At 38.0% G+C, this 22431-nt stretch overlaps 2 protein-coding genes and 1 non-coding gene across 3 annotated transcripts; 2 read left to right on the top strand and 1 right to left on the bottom strand.

Annotated features, from left to right (window-relative positions):
- Positions 1–482: 482 nt before the first annotated feature.
- LOC118479881 lies at positions 483–2008 on the top strand. Its single transcript, XM_035974734.1, has 2 exons — positions 483–550; positions 1387–2008. Exons 1-2 carry the CDS (start codon positions 483–485, stop codon positions 2006–2008), a joined length of 690 nt encoding a protein of 229 aa, XP_035830627.1.
- A 7072-nt stretch (positions 2009–9080) lies between these two features.
- On the top strand, positions 9081–13816 carry LOC110864439 (probable WRKY transcription factor 19). Its single transcript, XM_022113511.2, has 3 exons — positions 9081–9171; positions 9414–9476; positions 11662–13816. The coding sequence occupies exon 3, from the start codon at positions 11994–11996 to the stop codon at positions 13650–13652; it is 1659 nt and encodes a 552-aa protein (XP_021969203.1). The 5' UTR covers positions 9081–9171; positions 9414–9476; positions 11662–11993; the 3' UTR covers positions 13653–13816.
- Positions 13817–14615: 799 nt separating this feature from the next.
- Positions 14616–14699, bottom strand: TRNAL-CAA. Its single transcript has one exon. It is a non-coding gene; the product is annotated as a tRNA-Leu (tRNA).
- Positions 14700–22431: the final 7732 nt, after the last annotated feature.

The raw sequence follows: 22431 nt of genomic DNA, 5'->3' as shown, positions 1-22431 counted from the left end.
TTCAAAAGTAACTATTGACAGTCTCAACTATTAACATATTGGTCTTCAATTGACCCTTATTAACAGAACCCTAACATCGTTAGTCTCCCGTCACTGAAAAAACGTTTTTCGCTGGAAAACTCTTTTTTGGCCGAAAAACTAAACTTTTTCGTCTCAACCCTCTTTGTAACCTTATTATGAACCTTTAGGAACTTTTTTTCTAGCAAATGCACCAATTATTGAGATCGCCGTAAAACTTCCTTTTGCCCGAAAAATTCAACTTTTTTGCCGAAAAACTCAACATTTTCGTCTCAAACCTCTTGTAACCTTATATCGGACCTCTTTGTAACCTCAACTTTCACCAATTGGTCGATAGCACTCATAATTTGTACCACATTACTACCAACTTTCAACTTATTTTTCCCTGTCACTCCCAACCTAATTGTGCACTAACCTAGTTTAGTTTTTTGTTGTAACACCTGTGTGGTGACGTGGCATATGACATGGCGCTTTTGGATGACATGGTGTCTGATTTGGCTTTTTTGATGACGTGGCAGGTAATGTGGCACTAGTTTGGTGATGTGGTTGCTGACGTAAGCAAACTAGGTTAATTTGGGAGTCATGTAGGAAAATAAGTTAAAAGTTGAGATAGTGGTATAGTAAAATCGAAAGTTAGAAATGTTATCGATCAATTTATAAAAGTTTAACTTTAGGTTATTTAAATCCAATTTCCCTTAGGAAAAAAAAAACGTTCGTATAATGCATTATACAACAAACAATGTGTCGAGACCTATTTACACGGTGCAATGTATATAACCCATGTAAGTGATCCTAACGTTTGTCCAGTTCTGTAACTGGTTTTGTCATGCATTACATGGTGCGTCAATTTACAAGGCGTGGATATATCTATTAATCTATATAAATGAGGCATATTCTTACATACCCCCTTTCAAACACAAAGTATAGTTTATATTTTAAATCATTTACCATTTACCAATCTATCATTTTAAAGGTTAAAACTACACTTCTTAAAAGTAAGTTATCTAAAATAAACGTACATTTTATATAATTATGCCTTTTTATGTAATCATATATAAAGTGAAGTTAACTTCGCCATCGATAATACGTTAAGAAGTACCATACAACTAATTTAGTTCTGGTGTACACATGAGAAGTACCAATAATACGATCCAAATGTGTATACACGCTATATGCAAAATAATATATGTACATGTATATATATGTATGCATATTTTTATACCTTTTATAAGTCAGAAAATTTGAGATAAAATTATAAAAAGATTGAGAAGAGATAAATACCTTTTTTTCAGAATGGTGTGCAGCCTTAGAATGCAAAGGTTTGAGGATAAGTCGCTCTAAGACTGAGTATCTTTACTGTGATTTTAGCGGAGCAGGCGATGAACACGACACTCAGATTACCATTGAGGGCCAGGTGGTTCCACAGGCAACTAAGTTCAAGTATTTAGGATCGTTTGTTCAGAGTAATGGAGAGATAGACAACGACGTAGCTCACCGTATCCAGGTTGGATGGTGTAGGTGGAGAGCAGCCACAGGGCTATTGTGCGACAAGAGGTTCCCTGATAAATTAAAAGGGAAATTTTATAGGGTTGCAATTAGACCCTCTATGGTATACAGAACAGATTGTTGTGCCATCAAGAAAATGCATGCTCGAAAGCTAGAGGTAGCGGTGATGAGGATGCTAAGATGGATGTGTGGGCATACTAGGTTGGACAAGATAATAAATGAGGTTTTTATGGAAAGACAAGGAATCGCTAGTATTTCAGACAAGATAAGGGAGGGGAGATTGAGATGGTTTGGGCATGTCAGGAGGAGGCAGACGACAGACCCGATAAGAATAGTTGAAACACTCATTGTAGATGGAAGGAGGAGTAGAGGCAGGCTGAAAATGACTTGGGATGAGCGGATTAGGCAAGATTTGCACCTCTCTGAGGACATGGTCGAGGACAGAACTTCGTGGAGACGTATGATTAAGGTTAAGTACTTTTAGGAGTGTGGCCTGGTTTTTGGTTTAGGTTCTCGTCTTATGAGTTTAATTTTTCAGTTTGTATGATGTGTGATATAGCTTTTATAAGTTCTCACCTAGTCCCGGTGTCATAACTAACACGTACTTATTCATGTATGTGTTTATTTTTATTAGTTTTATTCCCCCCCCCCCTTTTTTAGTAGTTGTGTGCATATATAATGGCCCAGAAACTTATGTTTTGGTTATGGTTTTTGAGCCGGGGGGTCTTACTGGAATCAGCCTCTCTATTCTTAGGATAGAGGTAAGGCTTGCCTACATCCAACCCTCCCCATACCTTATCAATAGCTTCGCTATAGGTGGGATTATACTGGGTATGGTTGTTGTTGTTGTTGTTGTATTAAAGTAGTTTTTTTAATGATTTTTAACATAATATTAAGTCTGAAATGTATGTTGCAAACTGCGGGAACCGTATAAAAAACTTGTATCTGTATCTTTAATTGTAACACGTAAGACGGTTACATAATCGCCCAACCCATTAATTTTATATTCTCCATATTAAATCATCATGCACTAAATACTAGTGCTCTAGTGGTGGTCACGGGTATTTAAGTTGTTCCACTTATGGTGGGCCCGGGTGAGTTTTCCCCTCAAGGTCTCAAGTTCAAGTCTTGGTGATAGGGGTTTCTCATTGAGGGATTTAAATTGGGGATCTATTGTGCGAGGGGGCTCTCTAGCGCGGACCCGGTTAAGACAACGTATGCTAGACCTCCCGACATTCGCGAATAATTCACACCTTTCAAAAAAAATACAATGGTTTATGCGTTCTCGTAGTTTTTAACGTTGGTCGTTACGTAAAGAACGCGTCTATATATACACACTAGAGACACCCCTTTAATATGTATGTATTATTTTTTTTCTTTTTCAAACGAATAAATATGTAAAAAAGAGGATATCTTGGTATTTGATGCCTTTGGACTTCATATAGCGTTCTCTTAAAGCAAAATTTTAGCCAGGAGACACATATACATTGTATGATTAAACTAAAGTAATACTCTCAACTAAGTCTAATACAATGTAGCTTTCTAGACCAATCGACGTAGGGAAATCATAGAATCAACCAAATGTAATCGTTTGGTTTAGAAATTAAAAAAAATAAAATAAAATAAAGGATTCACAATTCGATCAAATACAAAGTGAGTTTTATTGAATATAAGTTATAAGTTTTTTTTATTTTTACGATAAATTTCTTATTCTTTGTGAAACTTAAAACCAAAACTTCACACTTCTATACGGTGGGGGTAACGCCCCCGGCCACATCAGTTGGGTGGCGCCCCCAACACCACCCCTCATCCGTCAATGGAAAGCGCCATCTTTGCCTCCGCCATTTGTTTAACAAGCGCTAAATAAGAAAAGGGGGGCCCACACGTTTCTCCTCCAATCAAATTCATTTGTTTGATTTTTTTTATTTATTTAAAGGGGTATTTTCGAGGTTTTATCCCACACCATTGATGTTAAGGGGGCACCGTTGTTACTTTAAAACCTACGTAGCGTCTACGTGCCGCTGATGTGGGGTGGGAGCTTTATCCTACAACGGATAGCGTAAGTATTTAAATATCATCCAATCAGATTTTTGAAACTCAAATAAGCTTAATATCTTTTAGGTTAAGTAGTGTGTTTCTATTAGAACATTATGCTATTTCTACCATATTTCTAAAACAGTATATTTTATTTCAAAACTTCTCTCCACCTTACCTTGGGTTCAAAATTCTATGCCAACATATTCATTTATTAAAGGAGGGAAAAAGTAACATCTATCAGAAGCTCATGAATTGATGTATAGAAATTATTGTCTAGTGAAGATAGATTTAATCAGGTAGTTTCGCTGGTGACACAATGATACACCAATGGTCCGTTAGTGATCCAAATTTATTGTTAAAAAATTGAAATTGTTTTCATCTTTACAAGTTTACACTACTACCCCTTCACATTTTACAAATACATAAATGACACAAACGTAAGACTAACATTAACAATAGTGTATCTACGTTTGTGTGAAATATGGTAGATTTGAACTTTATTAAACAAGAACTCAACAATAAACTTCACGAAACATTCCCAGACCATCAATACTACGATCTGTAACAGAACTCTCACCAAATCTATACGACAACAGGTTCTACAACACGTAGAAGCCACGACAAAAGAGATAATGAGTGAAACATAACAGCAGAAACGTTTAGAAACCTTAACAAAAGAGACTGCTGGAATCTCTCGAGAAGAAGATAAAGTGAGACCGTGGTTGAAGAACGCGAGAGACTATGATGTTATAGAAAAAAAATCTCTGACGATCCACTCTCACAACGATTAAATGTTCTCTTTTACATGCCTTGAGTCACAAACCCTAAAAGATCCATAAAGCCCAAGTCGTATAGCCCAACGACCGCTCTGCATCTTTACTAGCCCAACAACACATTAGAACAAGTGTAGCAGCCCAACAACAACATCGTAAGCCCAACTCAATCCGTCTCTTAATCTCGACCCAACACATAAAACAATTAAAACACAAAAATATTTTTCAGTAAAATCAACAACAATACATCATAATTATAACATATGTTTGATATTGAATTGAAAGATACATATATTTTAACAGTTTGAATTTTTAGGGTCTGTTTGGTATGGGGTAACGGAATGGACAAAGGAATGGAATGGACGAGGTAATGGAACGGACGAGGGAATGCAATGGATCATTACCATTCCATGTCTTGTTTGGTTACCATGTGAATGGAATGAATTATTATTGTGCATTGTTCGGTGTGCAAGAAAAACGGAGTAATAAAATTAGCGGTGAGTGGTGGTGGTGGTGGCGGTCGGTGGTAGTGATTGTGGGTGGTTATAGGTGGCGGTGGTGGGTGTCGGCGGCGGCGATGGGTGGTGGTAGCGGCGAGTGGCGGTGACGACGAGTGGTGGTGGCGACAAGGTGGCCGTTGGTGGTGGGTGGCAGCAAAGGTGGCCGTTGGTGGTGGCGGCGGCGGTTGGTGGCGGCGGTGGCGGTGGCGGTGGTGGTGGTGGCGGTGGCGTCAACGATGGTGGTGGGCGGCAGCGGCGAGTGGCGTTGGCGGTTGGTCGTAGTTGTGGGTGATAACGGTGGCGAGTGGGTGGCGGCGGTGGGGGTGGTTGTCGAGGTGAGGTGGTGGCGGGTGGCGGCGATGGCGTCGGTGGTGGGTGGTGGGTTGTGGCGAAGGTCGTAGGTTGTGGTGTTGTTGATGAACGGTGCAAGACGAGATGGAATGGAAAAAAAACATGGGGGGTGGAAGGAATGATTTTAAGGGAATGGAATGCTTTTTGGAATGAGTGATTCCATTCCAATGACCAACCAAACACTTTTTTCTTCATTCCCTCGTAATCACTCATTCCATTCCACCTCTCATTCCTGTATAACAAACACTACCTTAATAAAGTGTAGTTTCATGTTTTGTAATTGTTATTTGAATAATAACAAAATATTCGTGAAGCTAATTATACAAAGGTATATATTCTAAGGAGTCATATAGAGAGGTGGGTAAAGCAAAGCAAATAACCACCATTGCAATGGAATGTATGAAAAGGGATGATGTGGTATCTTGGACTACCATTTCAAAACATCCATTTAATGGTCATGGTGGTCAAAAAAAGAAGCACACAATATAAAGTTTAAAGCTCAAATCCAACCTTTTTATCCTAAAAAATATGATGCTTAATTATAGATCTAATTTCATAACGTGTTTAATAAATTATTTTAAATCTAAGATGTTTTTCAATAAATTAATGAAACTAAGAATTTCATTATGATAAATACGTTTTTATATTTAGTTCTTAAAATAATGATACTAGATATTAGTAACAGGTATATGCTATATACACTGATTTTAAAATGTACATAGAAAGTTATATAAGTGTCATTTATAACCGAGAGGTAAACTACTAACATGGGAGGCTCGACTTAATTGGGGACCTAAGGCGAAAATGAATTTTGAGAGTTTTCTTCCAGAAATATGACAATTTATGCTATTTAAACTCATAATTACACTCCGGTTCACTAAATCTTTTGAGAAACTTCAAAGGTTTTTAAAAAAAATTTATTTCTTACAAATGTATAAATCAAATTTCAAGAAAATGTACAAATAATTGTATTCCAAACCGTGATGCAACAATTCCTTATTATCTCCGGTTTCGAGGTAGAGATAGAACATGTGGATATGCGTTCTTTGCTTCATCCGAAAATATTATGATTTATAAATCTCAAATTGGCAAAGGTTTTGCTCTCGTTGCATAACAAAGCCTTAAGAAATTTAAATGTCCGGTAAACATGATAGCCGAAAACAATCACTTTTTTCTTATACATCATGTCGACTCTTAAAAGATTAATTATTCTTTATTTTTTTCTATATCTGAATGCTATGTTAGAATCTTTCTATATATGAATCACTGAATGCTAGGTTAGAAACACATGTATTACACAATTTGAATAGAGATTATTAGATAATAAATAACTAAATTACTAACCTATAATATAACATATTACGTTTTGTTATTATTGTTTTTCTAGTTAATTTTTTTATGAAGAAATAAATTACCAAAAGAATTCTGGTTTAACAAGATTCTGATACATTACACAACCTATTCTTTATTTATCAGGTGTTAGATAATGGATGTGATATTTAAAGTGTAACTAAAAAACAATAAAATTATTTGAAAAGGGAATTATATCGTTTTTTTAATTATCAATCATGTTCGAGTTAAACAATGAAGGCATACATGATAACAATGTTTTAAAAACAGTTTCAAATCGGCCGGTAGTACCAGTTGAACCGTCTGATAAAACCGGTCAAACTGCCCGATATACCTGGTTAAACCGTTTAATACACCCGATTGACTGTTTCTAATCCAAATCTAGTATGATATAAAAACCGGATTTTAAAACATTGCGTAATACATCAATATTAATGCTATATCGCTTCACACTTGTGGAGCCCACTCGGTTTGCCCACAGGGATTTTATAAAATAAAAACCAAATTAGCGGTGACGAGCCGCTGCCGATCTACCCACTTGACTATTATTACCCGCGCTACGGAATCAAATCTTTACGGCATACCTATGCGAGTTTCGAAATTTGATTTTTCAAATCATGTTCAACTTTTAAAGCATGAAGTACACGTGGTTGATGCATATTGTTCTGGATTTGGTAATTGATGCATATTGTTCTGGATTTGGTAATTTCTTATCTGAAAGAAAGGATTCTTAATTCTTTTCTTTATTTCTATTTCATTTTGGAGTATTAATTAACTAAAATAAGAATAAGAATATAAGACCAAGCGGTGTGGGGGTCGGCTCCCCCCCTCCCCCTCCATCTCGGGTCGTCTTCTCCGTCGCACACCGCCCCTTTGGGGTTTGGCGCGTCCCAAACGTCGACAGGGAGACGTTGGCGACAAGCTTGGTGGTTGGCTAAGCTTGTAATTTGGTACCCCCACCCCTCTCTCCTGTATTATATATTGGTTTTTTATTAAGTTGGGTAGTCCTTCACAACCTTGGGTAGTCCCCAAGGAGATGGTTCTCCACCCTTGGTGATGTGACGCCTACGTGACGGGTAGTCTCCAAAGAGACTAACCAAACCACACCCAATGATCTAAGAATATGTATTGTGGGGTACTACGGCTTGCCACGTCGAGGCCTCCCGTATGGAACACCGCAATACAAGTGCGTGAAGGGGGTGTGAGCAATTTTTGAGTCTCTATATTATATTTTAGTGGTTTAACCACTTGAATTTAAAATAAAAAGTTTAATATTTTGAGTCTCTAACCGCTCATTTTATAACGTTTTGAGTCTAATTTTTAACACTTGTACTTTTGATTTTGTACTTAAGTGGTTAAAACCACTAAAACACAAAGGTTCAAAACGTTTAAAAATGAGCGGTTAGGGACTCTGAGCGTTAAACTTTTTGATTTTGAACTTAAGTGGTTAAAACCACTAAAACACAGAAACTCAAATAGTAATTTATTATTTTCTTTATTAATATACAAACCAATCGTTTAGTTTTACCGTATCATCTTCTTTTCTTCAAATTTTCTTATTAACCTATCCACCACATTTCATATTCACACACACAAAAATAAGGTGAAACCCCTCATAGCCTATGTGGTGGTAATTCACCATAACATATAGTCTAAGTTGCGCCATCAACAAACAATTTTATAGTTGACAAGAAAAAGAAACAATTACCTAATACTTGATAATTATAATATAATAATTGGTATTGTATATTGTATATTTATAACATAACTGATGAGTTCATAACTAATTGATGTTGATAATTCTAATATAGCAAGTGATTCGACCGAACCTACTCGACAAAATGTAGTTAGCGATTCAACCCAAGAATGTTAGTTACCAACATTATAAAACTATTTAAATAAACATAAGAGTGAAATAAATTTTATAATCATAATAGAAAACTTGTACCACTCTTACAATTCTACAAATTTCATTTCACTTGTTCTTATTTTACAATTTTTTTTAATAAAATAGCAATTTTTATGGGATATTGGATTTAAATAACATAAACTTTCATTAATAGATTTTTATGGGATATTGGATTTAAATAACATAAACTTTCATTAATAGGCCGATAACACTCCCAACTTTCGATTTATACACCAGCACTCTCAACTTTCAATTTATTGGCCGATAACACTTCCTAACTAACTGAACTCTAACCCAGTTAGTTTCTGCTGATGTGGCATATGATGTAACCTTTTATGCTGACGTGGTAGCTAATGTGGTATTTTTTGATGATGTAGCAGCTGACATGACATTTTTCATAGTTATTGATAATTACAAAAATGTCACCTTGTCTTTTTAAGTTTTCGTTCAATTTGTATATTTAGTATAATAAGATTATTTGTACAAGAACTTTACCCTGTATAATTATCGAATAAATAATACCAACCCACTAAACACACCAAAAATACCACCTAAGCATGCTGTTTAACCTACGCCCTACATTCTTTTTATCGTGCGCCACTTTTTGTCCACTCGCACAATCAGTGTGCATATATATATACACGTAGTACAAATCTTATTTCGCCCGTCTCTTAGCTGTGCATCAAAGCCCTAAATACATCTCTGCTCAAATCCACCAGATTTCGAGGTAAATTCTGTGTTTCCGGAGTTTAATTCGCTTGTTTTTCTTTGTTTCTGGTTCAATATTTGTTTATATTTGATAAATTAGGTTGATGTGTTGATTTTGCATGCCACAATTCTGTTATTATGATTTGATTTGCGTGTTTGGATCGAATTGAATGTTGATAATTGAGAAATTCAGGTTTTCATTGGTTATATTGTTGAAATTGAGTTTTATGTATTAATCAGATGATAGTTTGATTGTTGCAGGGGTTGTTAATTCATGTTTTGATTGAAGAAGAAGAAGAAGAACGAAAGAGACATTTTTTTTTGGTAAATTATTGCTTTGAGTTTAATTTTTTATCTACTAATTAATGCAAATGAAATATTAAACTCCTTGTAATCTTGTTATTCGGTGCAAACGAGGCTCGAAAAAGAGCTCGAACGAGCCGAGCTTAAACGAGCTCGAGCCTGAGCCTAAAAACAAGCTCGTTTAGTAAACGAGCCCGAGCCCGAGCCCGAGCTTCGCTTATCGAGCTCGAGCCGGCTCGCGAGCCTTAACGAGCTTTCTTTTTATATATTTTTTTATTAATATATTAAACATATATTTAAATAATAATATTTACCATTTATATAAATATAAAAAATAACTAAATTATATGTATAACAATAAATATAACTAATAAAAATTAATTAATAAATACTAAACAAGTCGAGCCCGAGAGCCCGAGCCGAACTCAAGCTTCAAAAATTACCTTCGAGCCGAGCTCGAGCTTTAGAAATAAAGCTCGAATCGAGCCGAGCTCGAGCTTTCATAAGTTAAACGAGCTCGAGCCTGGTCGAGCTCGGGCTCGGCTTGGCTCGTTTGCACATATCAATGCTTTCATCTGCTTGTAACCTTATTATTCACTATAAATTATTTTATGTTTTGTGAATTTTGGTTTTGTTATTTAATAGCAAAGAATAGGTCTTCATTGGCTGCTTATCTTATATTTTGTCTTATGCATATGGAAATAATCTGTTTTTTCATGCCTTGATTGCCAGAAGGTTATGGTTATAGTCATTTTGATGCTTCTTGAGTCAGATCATGATTTTTGTTATTGGTTTTCTTTTATATGTTTGCATAAGTTTTTTTGTACTTTCAAATTGTAGAAGGCATATATTGTTGTATTGATTTTGTGCCCTTAGGTTTGAGTAGGCAGGCGAATATGTTGGGATCGGATTCTTTAAAACAGATCAGCACAACTATAGCCAAACGCTCGTAAACAGGACAAATAACACATAGTGATTTGGGTGGTTAACTCCTCGAGGCTAGTCCACTCATAGTTATTAAAGGCACTAGGCGCACTCAAGGCGCATAGGCCTCGCTTGGGGCCTAGGCTCAAAGCGCAAAAATAGCGAGGGCCTGAGAAAAATAAAGCGCATAATGAAAAAAAATTAAAAATATATTAGGTATTAGAAAAAGAATACTATTCTTCAAATAAAATAAACAAAGTCTATTATGTAACACTTTATATCATCTAATTAGTACCAAAATATTAGTGTATTAGTGTTGAAAAGTAGTTTTCCTTGATTAAAAGTAGAAATTTGGCTAGAATCTTGTCGGAATTTAGCCGGAAACTCTCCGGAATCTAGGAATCTTGCCAGAATGTGCGCCTTAACCATCACCTGGAGAGTTAAAGCGCAATTTCCTCGACTTAAAGCGCAACTGCCTCGCCTCGCCTCGCCCGAAAAATGGGCTTAGGCGCAAGAGGCGATGGCTTTTAACAACTATGAGTCCACTAACACAAACTCGCTAATAAATCATGTTGAAACTCTCAACACTCTTGAATACTCTCTCGAATCTCACTCACAAACATATATAGGCTAAATTTATTTCTATATGTGTTAATCAATACTTTGTTTTTTTTGAGAAACATTCTCAAAACTAGTTTTATGAAATGAACAACTGTATGTTATTAGCCTCTAACCTCTTAAATTTTCAGTTGCCAACGTGTTGTTCCTTTTACTTGATTATTGCTATGGAAATGTTAGATTCTTCTTTTCAGTCACTATTACGTGTACGAAAGCTTTATAGTTTGTACTTTGTTAATTTATCCATGAGTTAAATGCCATTTTAGTCCCTGTGGTTTGGGTCATTTTGCCAGTTTAGTCCAAAGGTTTCATTTTTAACCTGTGGGTCCAAAAAGGTTTCACAGTTGCCATTTTAGTCCACTTGGTTAACTTCATCCATTTTTTCTGTTAACAAGAAGGCCAATTCCGTCATTTTGTATGTAATTCTGTTAACTAAAAGGGCAATTCAGCCATATAAAATGACCGAATTGGCCTTCTCGTTAACAGAAAAAATGGATGAAGTTAACCAAGTGGACTAAAATGGCAACTATGAAACCTTTTTGGACCCACAGGTTAAAAATGAAACCTTTGGACTAAACTGGCAAAATGGCCCAAACCACAGGGACTAAAATGGCATTTAACTCTTTATCCATTTACTAAACCGCATACGACTTGCATGAAACAGGATGAGCATTTCAAGTGGCTGCACCGGAGCATTCTTGCAGAACTTCTGTTAGCAGCTATAGTTGATTAATATAGTTTCAGATTAACACATAAACAAATGGATCGACGTGATACTTCAGGTTTTGTCAGTGGGGGTGCTATGTATTCGGCGTACGTTGACAGCTGACTGACCCTAGCATATCGTAGCTCTCAGAAATACCTAACATCCTAGATCTTTAGCGTAGAAAGACCTTTTATTTTGTAGATATTTTTTATATCCCGGAAGTTAGTTCAACCGTTCTTTTGCTAATAAGGTTCGATCAAATCAAAATAAGAGACTTGCGGATAACTTGAATGGATTCCGGGTTGCACAATACGGGTTTTACCACCGATACCACATTACGATTGGATTTTCCGGGTTTGTACAATAGTTCAATTCCCGCATCAGTAGGTATCAAACGGAAATGGGGTTCGGTAAACGGGTCAATGGATGCACAAACCGGGTTTCTTTTTAGCCTCTGGCCAGGCCACTCTCCAAGCTCATCCGATAGCAAGGCGAGTTCGGCCACCGGGTGCAGCAACATGTCTTCCGCTAAAGAAACCGATGAAGAGTCATCAATGGATCTCGAGTTGGACTTCAGTCTCAATCTTGGCGGTGAGAAGACGCCTTTTAAAAAGAAAACGTCTGCCTGTAAACAACCGTCAATCGTTGATCTGGAATTAAGTCTATTTTCCATGCCTGATGAGTCTGACGTCACGACGGTTCCCCCTAGCCCGCCAACTGTCTGTTCTGACTTCAATATGACCGGCGGGTCAATATCGATACCAACAAGTTCAGTCACATGTTCATCTGGGATCACCGAGGCGCATCAGCAGCAGAGAACCAGTAGTACGAAGACATGCCAGTTTGTCGGGTGTGGAAAAGGAGCAAGAGGTGCTTCGGGTCTTTGCATAGCGCATGGTGGCGGTCGGAGATGTCAAAAGCCCGGATGCCATAAAGGAGCCGAGGGCCGAACCGCTTACTGTAAAGCGCATGGTGGTGGTCGAAGATGCGAGTTCTTAGGGTGCACCAAGAGCTCAGAAGGACGGACCGATTACTGTATAGCTCACGGTGGTGGACGAAGGTGCAGTCACGACGGTTGCACGCGTGCCGCTAGAGGGAAATCCGGGTTGTGCATACGCCACGGCGGCGGTAAGCGATGCCAGAAGGAGAATTGCACGAAGAGCGCCGAAGGGCTTTCCGGTTTTTGCATATCTCATGGCGGTGGCCGCCGGTGTCAGTTTCCGGCATGCACGAAGGGTGCTCAGGGCAGCACCATGTTCTGCAAGGCACATGGTGGCGGGAAACGGTGTACGTTCGCAGGGTGTACCAAAGGTGCGGAAGGAAGTACGCCGTTTTGCAAAGGTCACGGTGGTGGAAAACGTTGTGCGTTTGAAGGCGGTGGTGTTTGCCCGACAAGCGTTCATGGTGGAACCCTATTCTGTGTGGCGCATGGTGGCGGCAAGAGATGTGTGGTCCCCGATTGCACAAGAAGTGCGAGGGGGCGCACCGACTGTTGTGTCCGCCATGGTGGCGGTAAGAGATGCCAGTTTGGCGGGTGTGGGAAAAGCGCACAGGGTAGCACGGACTTCTGCAAGGCCCATGGTGGTGGAAAAAGATGCTCATGGGGACGAGCTGGTTCGGAATACGGTGTTAATGACGGCGTTTGTAATGCATTTGCCAGGGGGAAAACCGGTTTATGCGTCTCTCATGGGGCTTTGGTTCAGGATAATCGGGTCCATGGTGGTGCCACCTTGGGAACTCTCGTTCATGAGACCGCACCCACCCATCCTCAAAACTTGAATGAAATGTTCTCCCCTCCACAGGTGGCACTCGATGCTACACAACCCGGGTGTGTTGCTTCAAGTTTTAGACCTAACAACAGGAATCCGGTGGCTGGACCACGGTTGTCGACAGGGGCAGAAGGGAGGGTCCATGGTGGGAGTTTGATTCATTTGCTTGGTGGCTCGTAAAATTCATGAAAAGTTTTATCGCAGTGCGTCAAAATTTGTTTGGTTTGTTTTCAAAATTTGTTTAAGCAAAAGAATGTGTGTGATTGCTTTGGGCGTACGAATAAGCGAATATCTTTTGTATATATGGCAATTGCACCTTGTTGTTAGTGAATACTTTTTTTTTCTTTTGAGATGTTATTATATGCAATTATGCCACAAGAATGTGTTCAACTATGTTAACCAAATACAGAATATCCACGCTATCTCGTGCATGTAGTTCGCGTAAAAGGCGAACCAACAAGCCAGTTTTAGCAAGATATACAAACCACAAACAGAACAGAAATCCGTTGAGCCTTGGACCTCTTGATCATCCACCAATACGTCGCCTCTTTAACGTCTTCGATAACCTTGTAAGGCGAAGTGTTTGCCCTTTAAAAACCTTATCATTACGCTTCTGATATGCGCCCTAGCAACCTGGGAATGGAATGGGAATTTTAACCCAAATGCAGATCGGCCACCAAACAGTTTTGGCTAAAATGTGATCTGCCTTTTTCCAAATGAATACCGCAACTCGAACATCTCCCATTACCAACCGTCATGCCCCTAGCCCCAAGAGCATCCAGAGTAGGAATCTTGTTAATGACTGCCAGTGCTCGCCAAGCGAAACAATTGACTTTAGGAACCGCAATGGAGCTCCGCTTGAACAAACCCACCTGCTGCAAAGAAAATTGCACTACCTCCAACAAATCTTTTCTCACCTGCTTAACCGAAAAATCCGTTTGCACACCGTTCGATAACAATTTCCATCTGTCTTGGTTTAAACAGATGCGTCGTTGCAAGTAAAACCGCATCTAAACCTTTTTTTTTATTAGTTTATAAAACCATGACAATCAGATGTGTATTTACTTTTTTTCTGTCATAATTTATCTGATGGTGTTGGATATATATTTCAGAAAAACCACGTAAATAGAGAGAAAAATAAATTGTCAGAAGTGGGATTTGAACCCACGCCCCCTCTCGGAGACCAGAACTTGAGTCTGGCGCCTTAGACCACTCGGCCATCCTGACTTTTGATTAATGCAGCCTATTATTAAATATATATATATATATAACTGAACGATGAGAACACCAGGTTTAATCTTTTTTTAGCTTTAATTCTGTTTGGACTAGTGGACTGATATATATCATAGTGCCTGTTTGTATCAAGATCTGAAACTTATTAACAAATTAATAACAGTAATATTATGTAATGTATATTACTATATTTTAATGTTTCATGTTGATTATCTTATTTTGATTTCATAAAGGTAGAACAAAATTATCAAATGTTTGATTAATATCACAGATTATGTAAATGAGATTACAATCATTATCGAAGTAAGATCAGATATATTTTAAGATAAGTAATATAAACTAGTATTTTGACCCGTCGAGCGTTGCAGCCGTGTCGAAACTTAAAGTAACTCGAATTTATATCATTAAATATTTGACCCAACTCGTTTCCGAACAAAATTTACGTCAAAAAGCAGATCAATTGAAAACGCAGATAAAAATACGCATGAATATGTATTGTATTTGATCTAATTCGTTAACGAGAAAAACATACGTCGAAACGTAAACAATCTTGGATTTATACGAAAACGTATTTAAAATTAAGCACGTAAGAAAATAATGTTTTTTAAGTTTTAAATTGTTGTTAGGCGTTGGGGCGGCGTCGAAATGTAAAGTAACTCGAATTTATATGGCCTAGTGAAAACGTATTATATTTGACCCGACTGATTCTGAACAAAATTTATGTCAAAACGCAGACCAACTGAAAACGCATATAAAAATAAGCATGAAAACATCTTTTATACATCTGACTCGTTTTCGAGAAAAAAAAAATACGTCGAAATGTAAACCAACTTGAATATATATAATTTACTTAAAAATAAGCACGTAAGAAAATAATGTTTTTTTGTTAAGTTTTAGAATAGTATCGTGAGTTGCGGCATTATCGAAACGTAAAGTAACTCGAATGCCGCCTAGTGAACACGTATTATATTTGACCCGACTAATTTTTAAACAAATTTATGTTAAAACGTAGGCCAATCGAAGCTGTACCTAAAAATATGTAAAAAAACATACATGTATATTATATTTAATCCATAAAGTGAAATTTAACGAAGTTTTTTAAAAGATAAGGTATGTGATTATCAAAGCTAAAGTTAAAAGGAAAAAATATACACAAACAGACAAAATAAAAAAAAATTAACAAAAAAAAAAACACTATAGCTAGATTGACAATAGTTACTCGAATGTCCCCTCCCGTCCTAAGGAAGTTGCGCCCCTGAGAGTAATTACTTTTATTGATAAAAAGATTTTCAACTAAAATTGTTTTATGACATGGCTTTAAAATCATTTTAGGTTTTTAAATGGTTCAAGTAACGAATTAAGGTCATCCATAGTCATAAGACCTTTTGGGGGGCGTTATGTGACATGTGGCATGCCACGTCACCACGGGGCTTTATGGGGCGTTATGCAAGTTGAGGCCGTATTTAATTTTCATTTTTTTAATTAATTTCTAAGTTTTTTAAAATTAAAAATCATTTCATTAAATAAAAAAAAGAGTACAATAAAATAAAAAAAAACATTAAACTAGAATAAAAACAGAAAATAAATAAAAAAACTGCAATTAATTAAAAAAACTGAAATATGTTTAATTGCAGGGACCAAATATGTTTAAAAACTAATTTTGTAGGGACCAATTAATAAACCCTTTTTCCTTCTTCAATACATGCAACAAACAGATACAGAGCATATGTATGTATAATTGCAGAGGAGAAAACCAGAAAATAAAAAAAAAAACAAATAAATATTCAAACAAACCACAAAATAACGCCGCTATAATCCTCGCGCCCCACTTCAATTTGGCATTCATACCACCCTTCGTGGCGGTGTTTCGAGGCATTTTCCGGCGCTATGGGGGGCCATAGCGCCCCACTACGTTTGATCTAAGAGAAGATGCTTTACATAATTCCACCTTTCAACATTTGTTGAAGTATAAATGCAAATTTCATGCTCGACATATGTTCATTGCTTCTTTGATTGAATTCCACTTTTATTTTTTCATTACCTAATTATTATTTTTTAAATTATTAAATCAATGACAAGAGAGATAGTGAAGGAGAGTATGTACAAAGTGGTCTGTAATTATAAAGGTTTTCGTATCATTATTTAAATCACGTTTGGAACGACTTTAACCTAATTCACGCCCTATGGGGACAATGGTTAGGGGCATTAGATGGCGTGAATAGGGGAAACAATGCCCCATTACATGTGGTCTTACAATCAAAAAAATGTTTTAAAGAAAAAAATCTTTAGTGCGGTGTTGTAGGTTAAAAACAAAATGAAAATAATGTTTTTCATTTTGTGCATCTCATATAGTGATACTAAAGACTTTCATAATTGATATCCAGCCACAACGCCTCACATGGTAATACTAAAACATTTATAATCGACATCCCGCCACAACGCGCGGTTTAACACCAACTCGTTCTAAGGCCATGGGGTATGGGGCTTGGGTTGGGGGAAAACGCCCAAGGCACCACCCCGGGTGGGCTTGGGTTTGGGGCGTGTCCCTTGGGGCTTGGGTTTCAAGTCGGGCGGGGGGCGGGGGAGCAAGGTGACATGGCGGTTGCTGAGTGACCCATTCAAAGTAGCCGTTGGGGGCTAGTTTTTTTTAAAAAAATCTTTTTTCCTTTATATATACTTACCACATTTAACATTTTTCTCACACAATATCAAACACATAAAACACAATATTACCATGAGTTCTTCAACTTATAGTGAATCGTCATCATCATCTGACGATGGTGCGGAAATATTTCTACAATCGATCGTGGCGGTGGTGAAAGCTATCGTGGAAGACGAAGACGATGAGGAAGAGACTCAACAACCTAAACGGAGGAGAAGGTACATCGCTCGTGAACGGCACACCGCTAACGATTTGTTGGTAAGCGATTACTTCTCAGCGGAACCTAAGTATGATGAAAAAATGTTTAGGCGTCGTTTTCGTATGATTAGAAACTTATTTTTAAGAATATCTAGAGAAACTCTTCACAACTTTTGTTTGTGTATTCTATAACTTTATAGGAAAAGATATTTGAGAAAGCCCTCCTTCAGTGACATGCAACAAATATTGGAACATCACGCTGATTATCATGGGCTACCCGGGATGCTAGATAGTTTAGATTGTATGAGATGGCCCTGGGAACTTTGTCCTACCCAATGGCAAGGCGCTCATACTAGTGGATTTCACGGGGTGCCAGCCATCATGCTTGAAGCGGTTGCGTCCCAAGATCTTTGGATATGGCATGCGTTCTTCGGTATGCCAGGTTCACATAATGATATTACCATCATAAACCACTCGCCTCTTTTCAATGATCGGGTAAATGGTATAGAACCCAAAGGAACTTTCTTTGTAAACGGGATCGAGTACATGTACGGGTACTACCTAGTTGATGAGATTTATCCAGAGTGGGGGGTTTTCGTAAAATCGTTCACAAGACACGGTACCTCAGATCCAAAGAGATTAAAGTTTATCAGGGTCCAGATGGCTGCATGTAAAGACGTCGAGCGAGCATTCGGTGTTTTGAAGAAAAGGTGGCGAATATTGGCAATGCCTTGTCGACTATGGGATAAGGATCAAATTGGAAACGTGATGTACACATGTATCATTCTTCACAACATGATTTTGGAGGATGAAGGTAGAGCGGTCGTAACCTAATATGATGATGATGACCCCCAACCAGGTAACGTAACAGACGAAGATAAAACGGCAAATGAATTTTTAATAAAGTCAAGGGATATACATCAGAACCTTCGAGCTGATTTGGTGGAACATGTTTTAACGATTCCTGGGTTCGAAACCGACGAAGACGACGAAGAATGACTGTTTTTTATTTTGATAATTATTATGTATGTTTATGTATTTTTTTTTTTAAAATATATATGTTTATTTTTTATGTAGTTATAAATATAAATATATATTAAAAAAAATTGTTGATGTGGCTATGCCACCCGCCCAGCCACGCCCAACCCAAGCCCCAACCATACCCCTTGAAAACTTGGCTTTGGGTTGAGAATATCAAGATCCACGTGTCACCAAATGCCCAACCCAAGCCTCAATCCAAACCCCACCATACCCATGGTCTAATATAAAACGTAAAAGTTTTATTTATTTTGTTTTAATATTATGCAACTTGGAGAGTTGGAGGGAGATAATACCAGTATCCTTTTGCAGCAATTGGATCAAATAGCGGCGGTCTGACAGTTACCCCCTACTAGGTGTGGTGTGCCTCAGTGGCTGCAGTCTCCCGCATTCATGGTATCATCAAATTGAGTTTTGCTTGATTATAGTGTCGGCAAATTTCTTTACATCTCTGTCGTCCGTCAGCGAAATACATCTCTTTTACAAGGTATTTAAAAGCTTTTTGTGTTTGGTAATAGACCATCACCTTAGACCATATATAGTGTAATTTCCTTACTTATCGGCATTGTATGTCATATGGCAGTCCAGTCAGTAATGAGGTATTATGAGACGTTTTTCTAAATTGAATATAGTAGAGATGTGGGCATTGTGGGGCATTATGTTAAAAACGGTGTAATAGAATTAAATAATAAAAACCATCAAAAAAATCTTATTGGTCAAACAAAAACCATCAGAAAAGTCATTGGCCAATTCCTTTCATCTCCAGCGTGGAAAAAAGGACGCCCTGGGCTTTTTTTGAAAATAACCCCGAGGGGGATGAGCGTTGTGGGGCGTTTTTTAGTCGTCCGAAGAACACAACATTATAACTCGTCTATAAAAAACCCATAATTTGAAAACTCCCCTGATTTAACCTAAAGTAAATTGTTTTTGGTAAGAGTTTAACCCATAACCTCTCTTAAAAGAACCATAGAATAGTTAAGTTCCACACAAAAAGTTATGAGTTAATTACTGTTTTCGTCCCTGAGGTTTGTCAAAAATAACGGTTTCAGTCCATTAGTTTAAAAATTGCGATTTCAGTCCAGTAGTTTCATTTTCGTAACCATTTCAGTCCACTAACTTAACTCCATCCATTTATTTTGTTAACTTCGAGTTAACTAACTAATTCAGGGACGGTTTGCGTCAGTTTTAGAAACACAGGGACTTAAGTGTAAACTCTAAAACATTAAAACAAAAAAAAATAGTAAATTCCAAAAAATCAAACAAATTCCAAAAAATTCTAAAAAATAATAAAAATTCTAAAAAATCATAAAAATTCTAAAAAATCCAAAAAATCCATTTCGGCGCGAACTGTTTCGACCCGAACCGTTTCGAGCTGAACCGTCCGTACCGTTACGACCCGAACCGTTTCGAGCTGAACCGTTTCGACGCGAACCGTTTCGACCAGTACCGTTTCGACCCGTACCGTTTCGAAGCCGAACCTTTTCGAGCTGAACCGTCCGTACAGTTTCGACCCGAACCGTTTCGAGCTGAACCGTTTCGACGCGAACCGTTTCGACCAGTACCGTTTCGAGCCGAACCGTTTCGACCCGTACCGTTTCGAAGCCGAACTGTTTCGAGCTGAACCGTTTCGACCCGTACTGTTTCGAAGCCGTACCGTTTCAAGCCGTACCGTTTCGAACCGAACCGTGCCGTTTCGAACCGAACCCTTTCGAGCTGAACTGTTTCGAACCGAACCGTGCCGTATCAAACCGAACCGTTTCGAGCTGAACCGTTTCGAACCGAACCATTTCGAGCTGTACCGTTTTGACGCGAACCGTGCCGTATCGAACCGTACCGGTTCGGCTTCGAAACAGTTCGCGTCGAAATGGTTCGCGTCGAAACGGTTCGCGTCCAAAGGGTTCGGTTCGAAACGGTTCACATCGAAACGGTACGGTTCGAAACGGTATAGCTCGAAACGGTTCAGTTCGAAACGGTTCAGCTCGAAACGGTTCGGTTTGATACGGCACGGTTCAGTTCGAAACGGTTCAGCTCGAAAGGGTTCGATTCGAAACGGTACGGCTTGAAACGGTTCGGCTTCGAAACGGTACGGGTCGAAACAGTTCGGTTCGAAACGGTTCAGCTTGAAACGGTTCGGCTTCGAAACGGTACGGGTCGAAACGGTTCGGCTCGAAACGGTACGGGTCGAAACGGTTCGCGTCGAAACGGTTCGGACGGTTCAGCTTGAAACGATTCAGCTCGAAACGGTTCGGGTCGAAATGGTACGGGTCGAAACGGTTCGCGTCGAAACGGTTCAGCTCGAAACGGTTCGGGTTCGAAACAGTTCGCGCCGAAACGGATTTTTTGGATTTTTTAGAATTTTTATGATTTTTTAGAATTTTTATTATTTTTTAGAATTTTTTGGAATTTGTTTGATTTTTTGGAATTTACTATTTTTTTTTGTTTTAATGTTTTAGAGTTTACACTTAAGTCTCTGTGTTTCTAAAACTGACGCAAACCGTCCCTGAATTAGTTAGTTAACTCAAAGTTAACAAAATAAATGGATGGAGTTAAGTTAGTGGACTGAAATGGTTACGAAAATGAAACTAATGGACTGAAATCGCAATTTTTAAACTAATGGACTGAAACCGTTATTTTTAACAAACCTCAGGGACGAAAACAGTAATTAACTCAAAAGTTATTTATAGTTAATTAAACTTATGATGATTATTTAAAATAGTAACAAAAGATTTCTATTACGGAAATAATTGTTTGTTTATCACTGAAAAAGAATAGATAAAAATAATGTCTTAATGAAACTTGGGTTGAGTTTATTAGACGATTTCATTCAAGTCTTTATTGAATTCATGATAACTAGTACTTTGAACGTTGCGGCGGGTTTGTTTAAATAAAATTTATATCGGATAAAAATAAGTGTATCACTAAGAGAACCCGGGTTCGTCCGTTATTCTATCACGGAAGAGAAGTTCAACGCGTGGAACTTTTATCTCCCCCACCCCGTGGACTTGCTATAACGCGTTATTCTATAACGCAATTCCATTTTCGTGATATTTTTAACGCGTTATTGTTTTTGTTTTGTGAGTGTAATTGTTGGTTGGGTGGAAATTGTTGGGTGTGGTGGTGAGTGATGACCACCCCGACTAAAAAAGGTTGTGAGTGATGGAAAATGGTCGATGACATGGCGGAACTTGATTGGCGCTTGTGAGTGATAGAATTCTATCACTAATGAACCACCCCCCTCCCTTAACACAAAGGTAAAATTTAATATTTCATTGAAAACTGAACAATACTACCCGAACAATATCGATACAAATAATCGTTCTTATAATTTTCGATTTATGTAAAGCATGTATCGGATTGTTCTAGCGCTGGCCACATCACGCAAGAATCCCCACTTGTTTTAGTAAGTGCAAATTAACCAAAATACTATTATCAAATAACTCTTTATCTTTTTTTTGAACCGTCAACGAATCCTTCAAATGAGATACTGACAAATCACCACATTGGGATACACACACCTCCGAACCGGGTAAAACTCTCACTTGAGGCCGAGGCCTATGAACATTCACCCGAAGACACGACAGTGCGTTAAGGAAAAATCCATTCAATTCAATAATCGAACTAGTGATCGCCCCCTACTAACTCGTCTGGTCTCCCCATCATCACCTAATGCCGCAAAACTAATGGGAGAAAACAGGAAACAAACATGCGTCGCTTGAAATCTCAAGTCTCTTCTTTTACACTCCACCACCAGCTCATTTACCGGCTCGTTGCCATCAAATAATTCTTTTATCGTTAAAATAAACTCGAATTTACAGTTTTTTCTTGAGG

The sequence above is a fragment of the Helianthus annuus genome, chromosome 6, assembly GCF_002127325.2.
Source record: "Helianthus annuus cultivar XRQ/B chromosome 6, HanXRQr2.0-SUNRISE, whole genome shotgun sequence".
Classification (NCBI taxonomy): domain Eukaryota; kingdom Viridiplantae; phylum Streptophyta; class Magnoliopsida; order Asterales; family Asteraceae; genus Helianthus; species Helianthus annuus.
This window is presented reverse-complemented; position numbering and strand designations above follow the sequence as displayed.

Bases quoted from the DNA above. Each gene is read 5' to 3' on its own strand.
- LOC118479881 (XM_035974734.1), top strand. From the start codon at position 483: ATGGCGCTTTTGGATGACATGGTGTCTGATTTGGCTTTTTTGATGACG. The intron at 551-1,386 runs GTTTGGTGATGT...CTGTGATTTTAG, and splicing joins TGGCAGGTAATGTGGCACTA to CGGAGCAGGCGATGAACACG.
- LOC110864439 (XM_022113511.2), top strand. From the start codon at position 11,994: ATGGATTCCGGGTTGCACAATACGGGTTTTACCACCGATACCACATTA.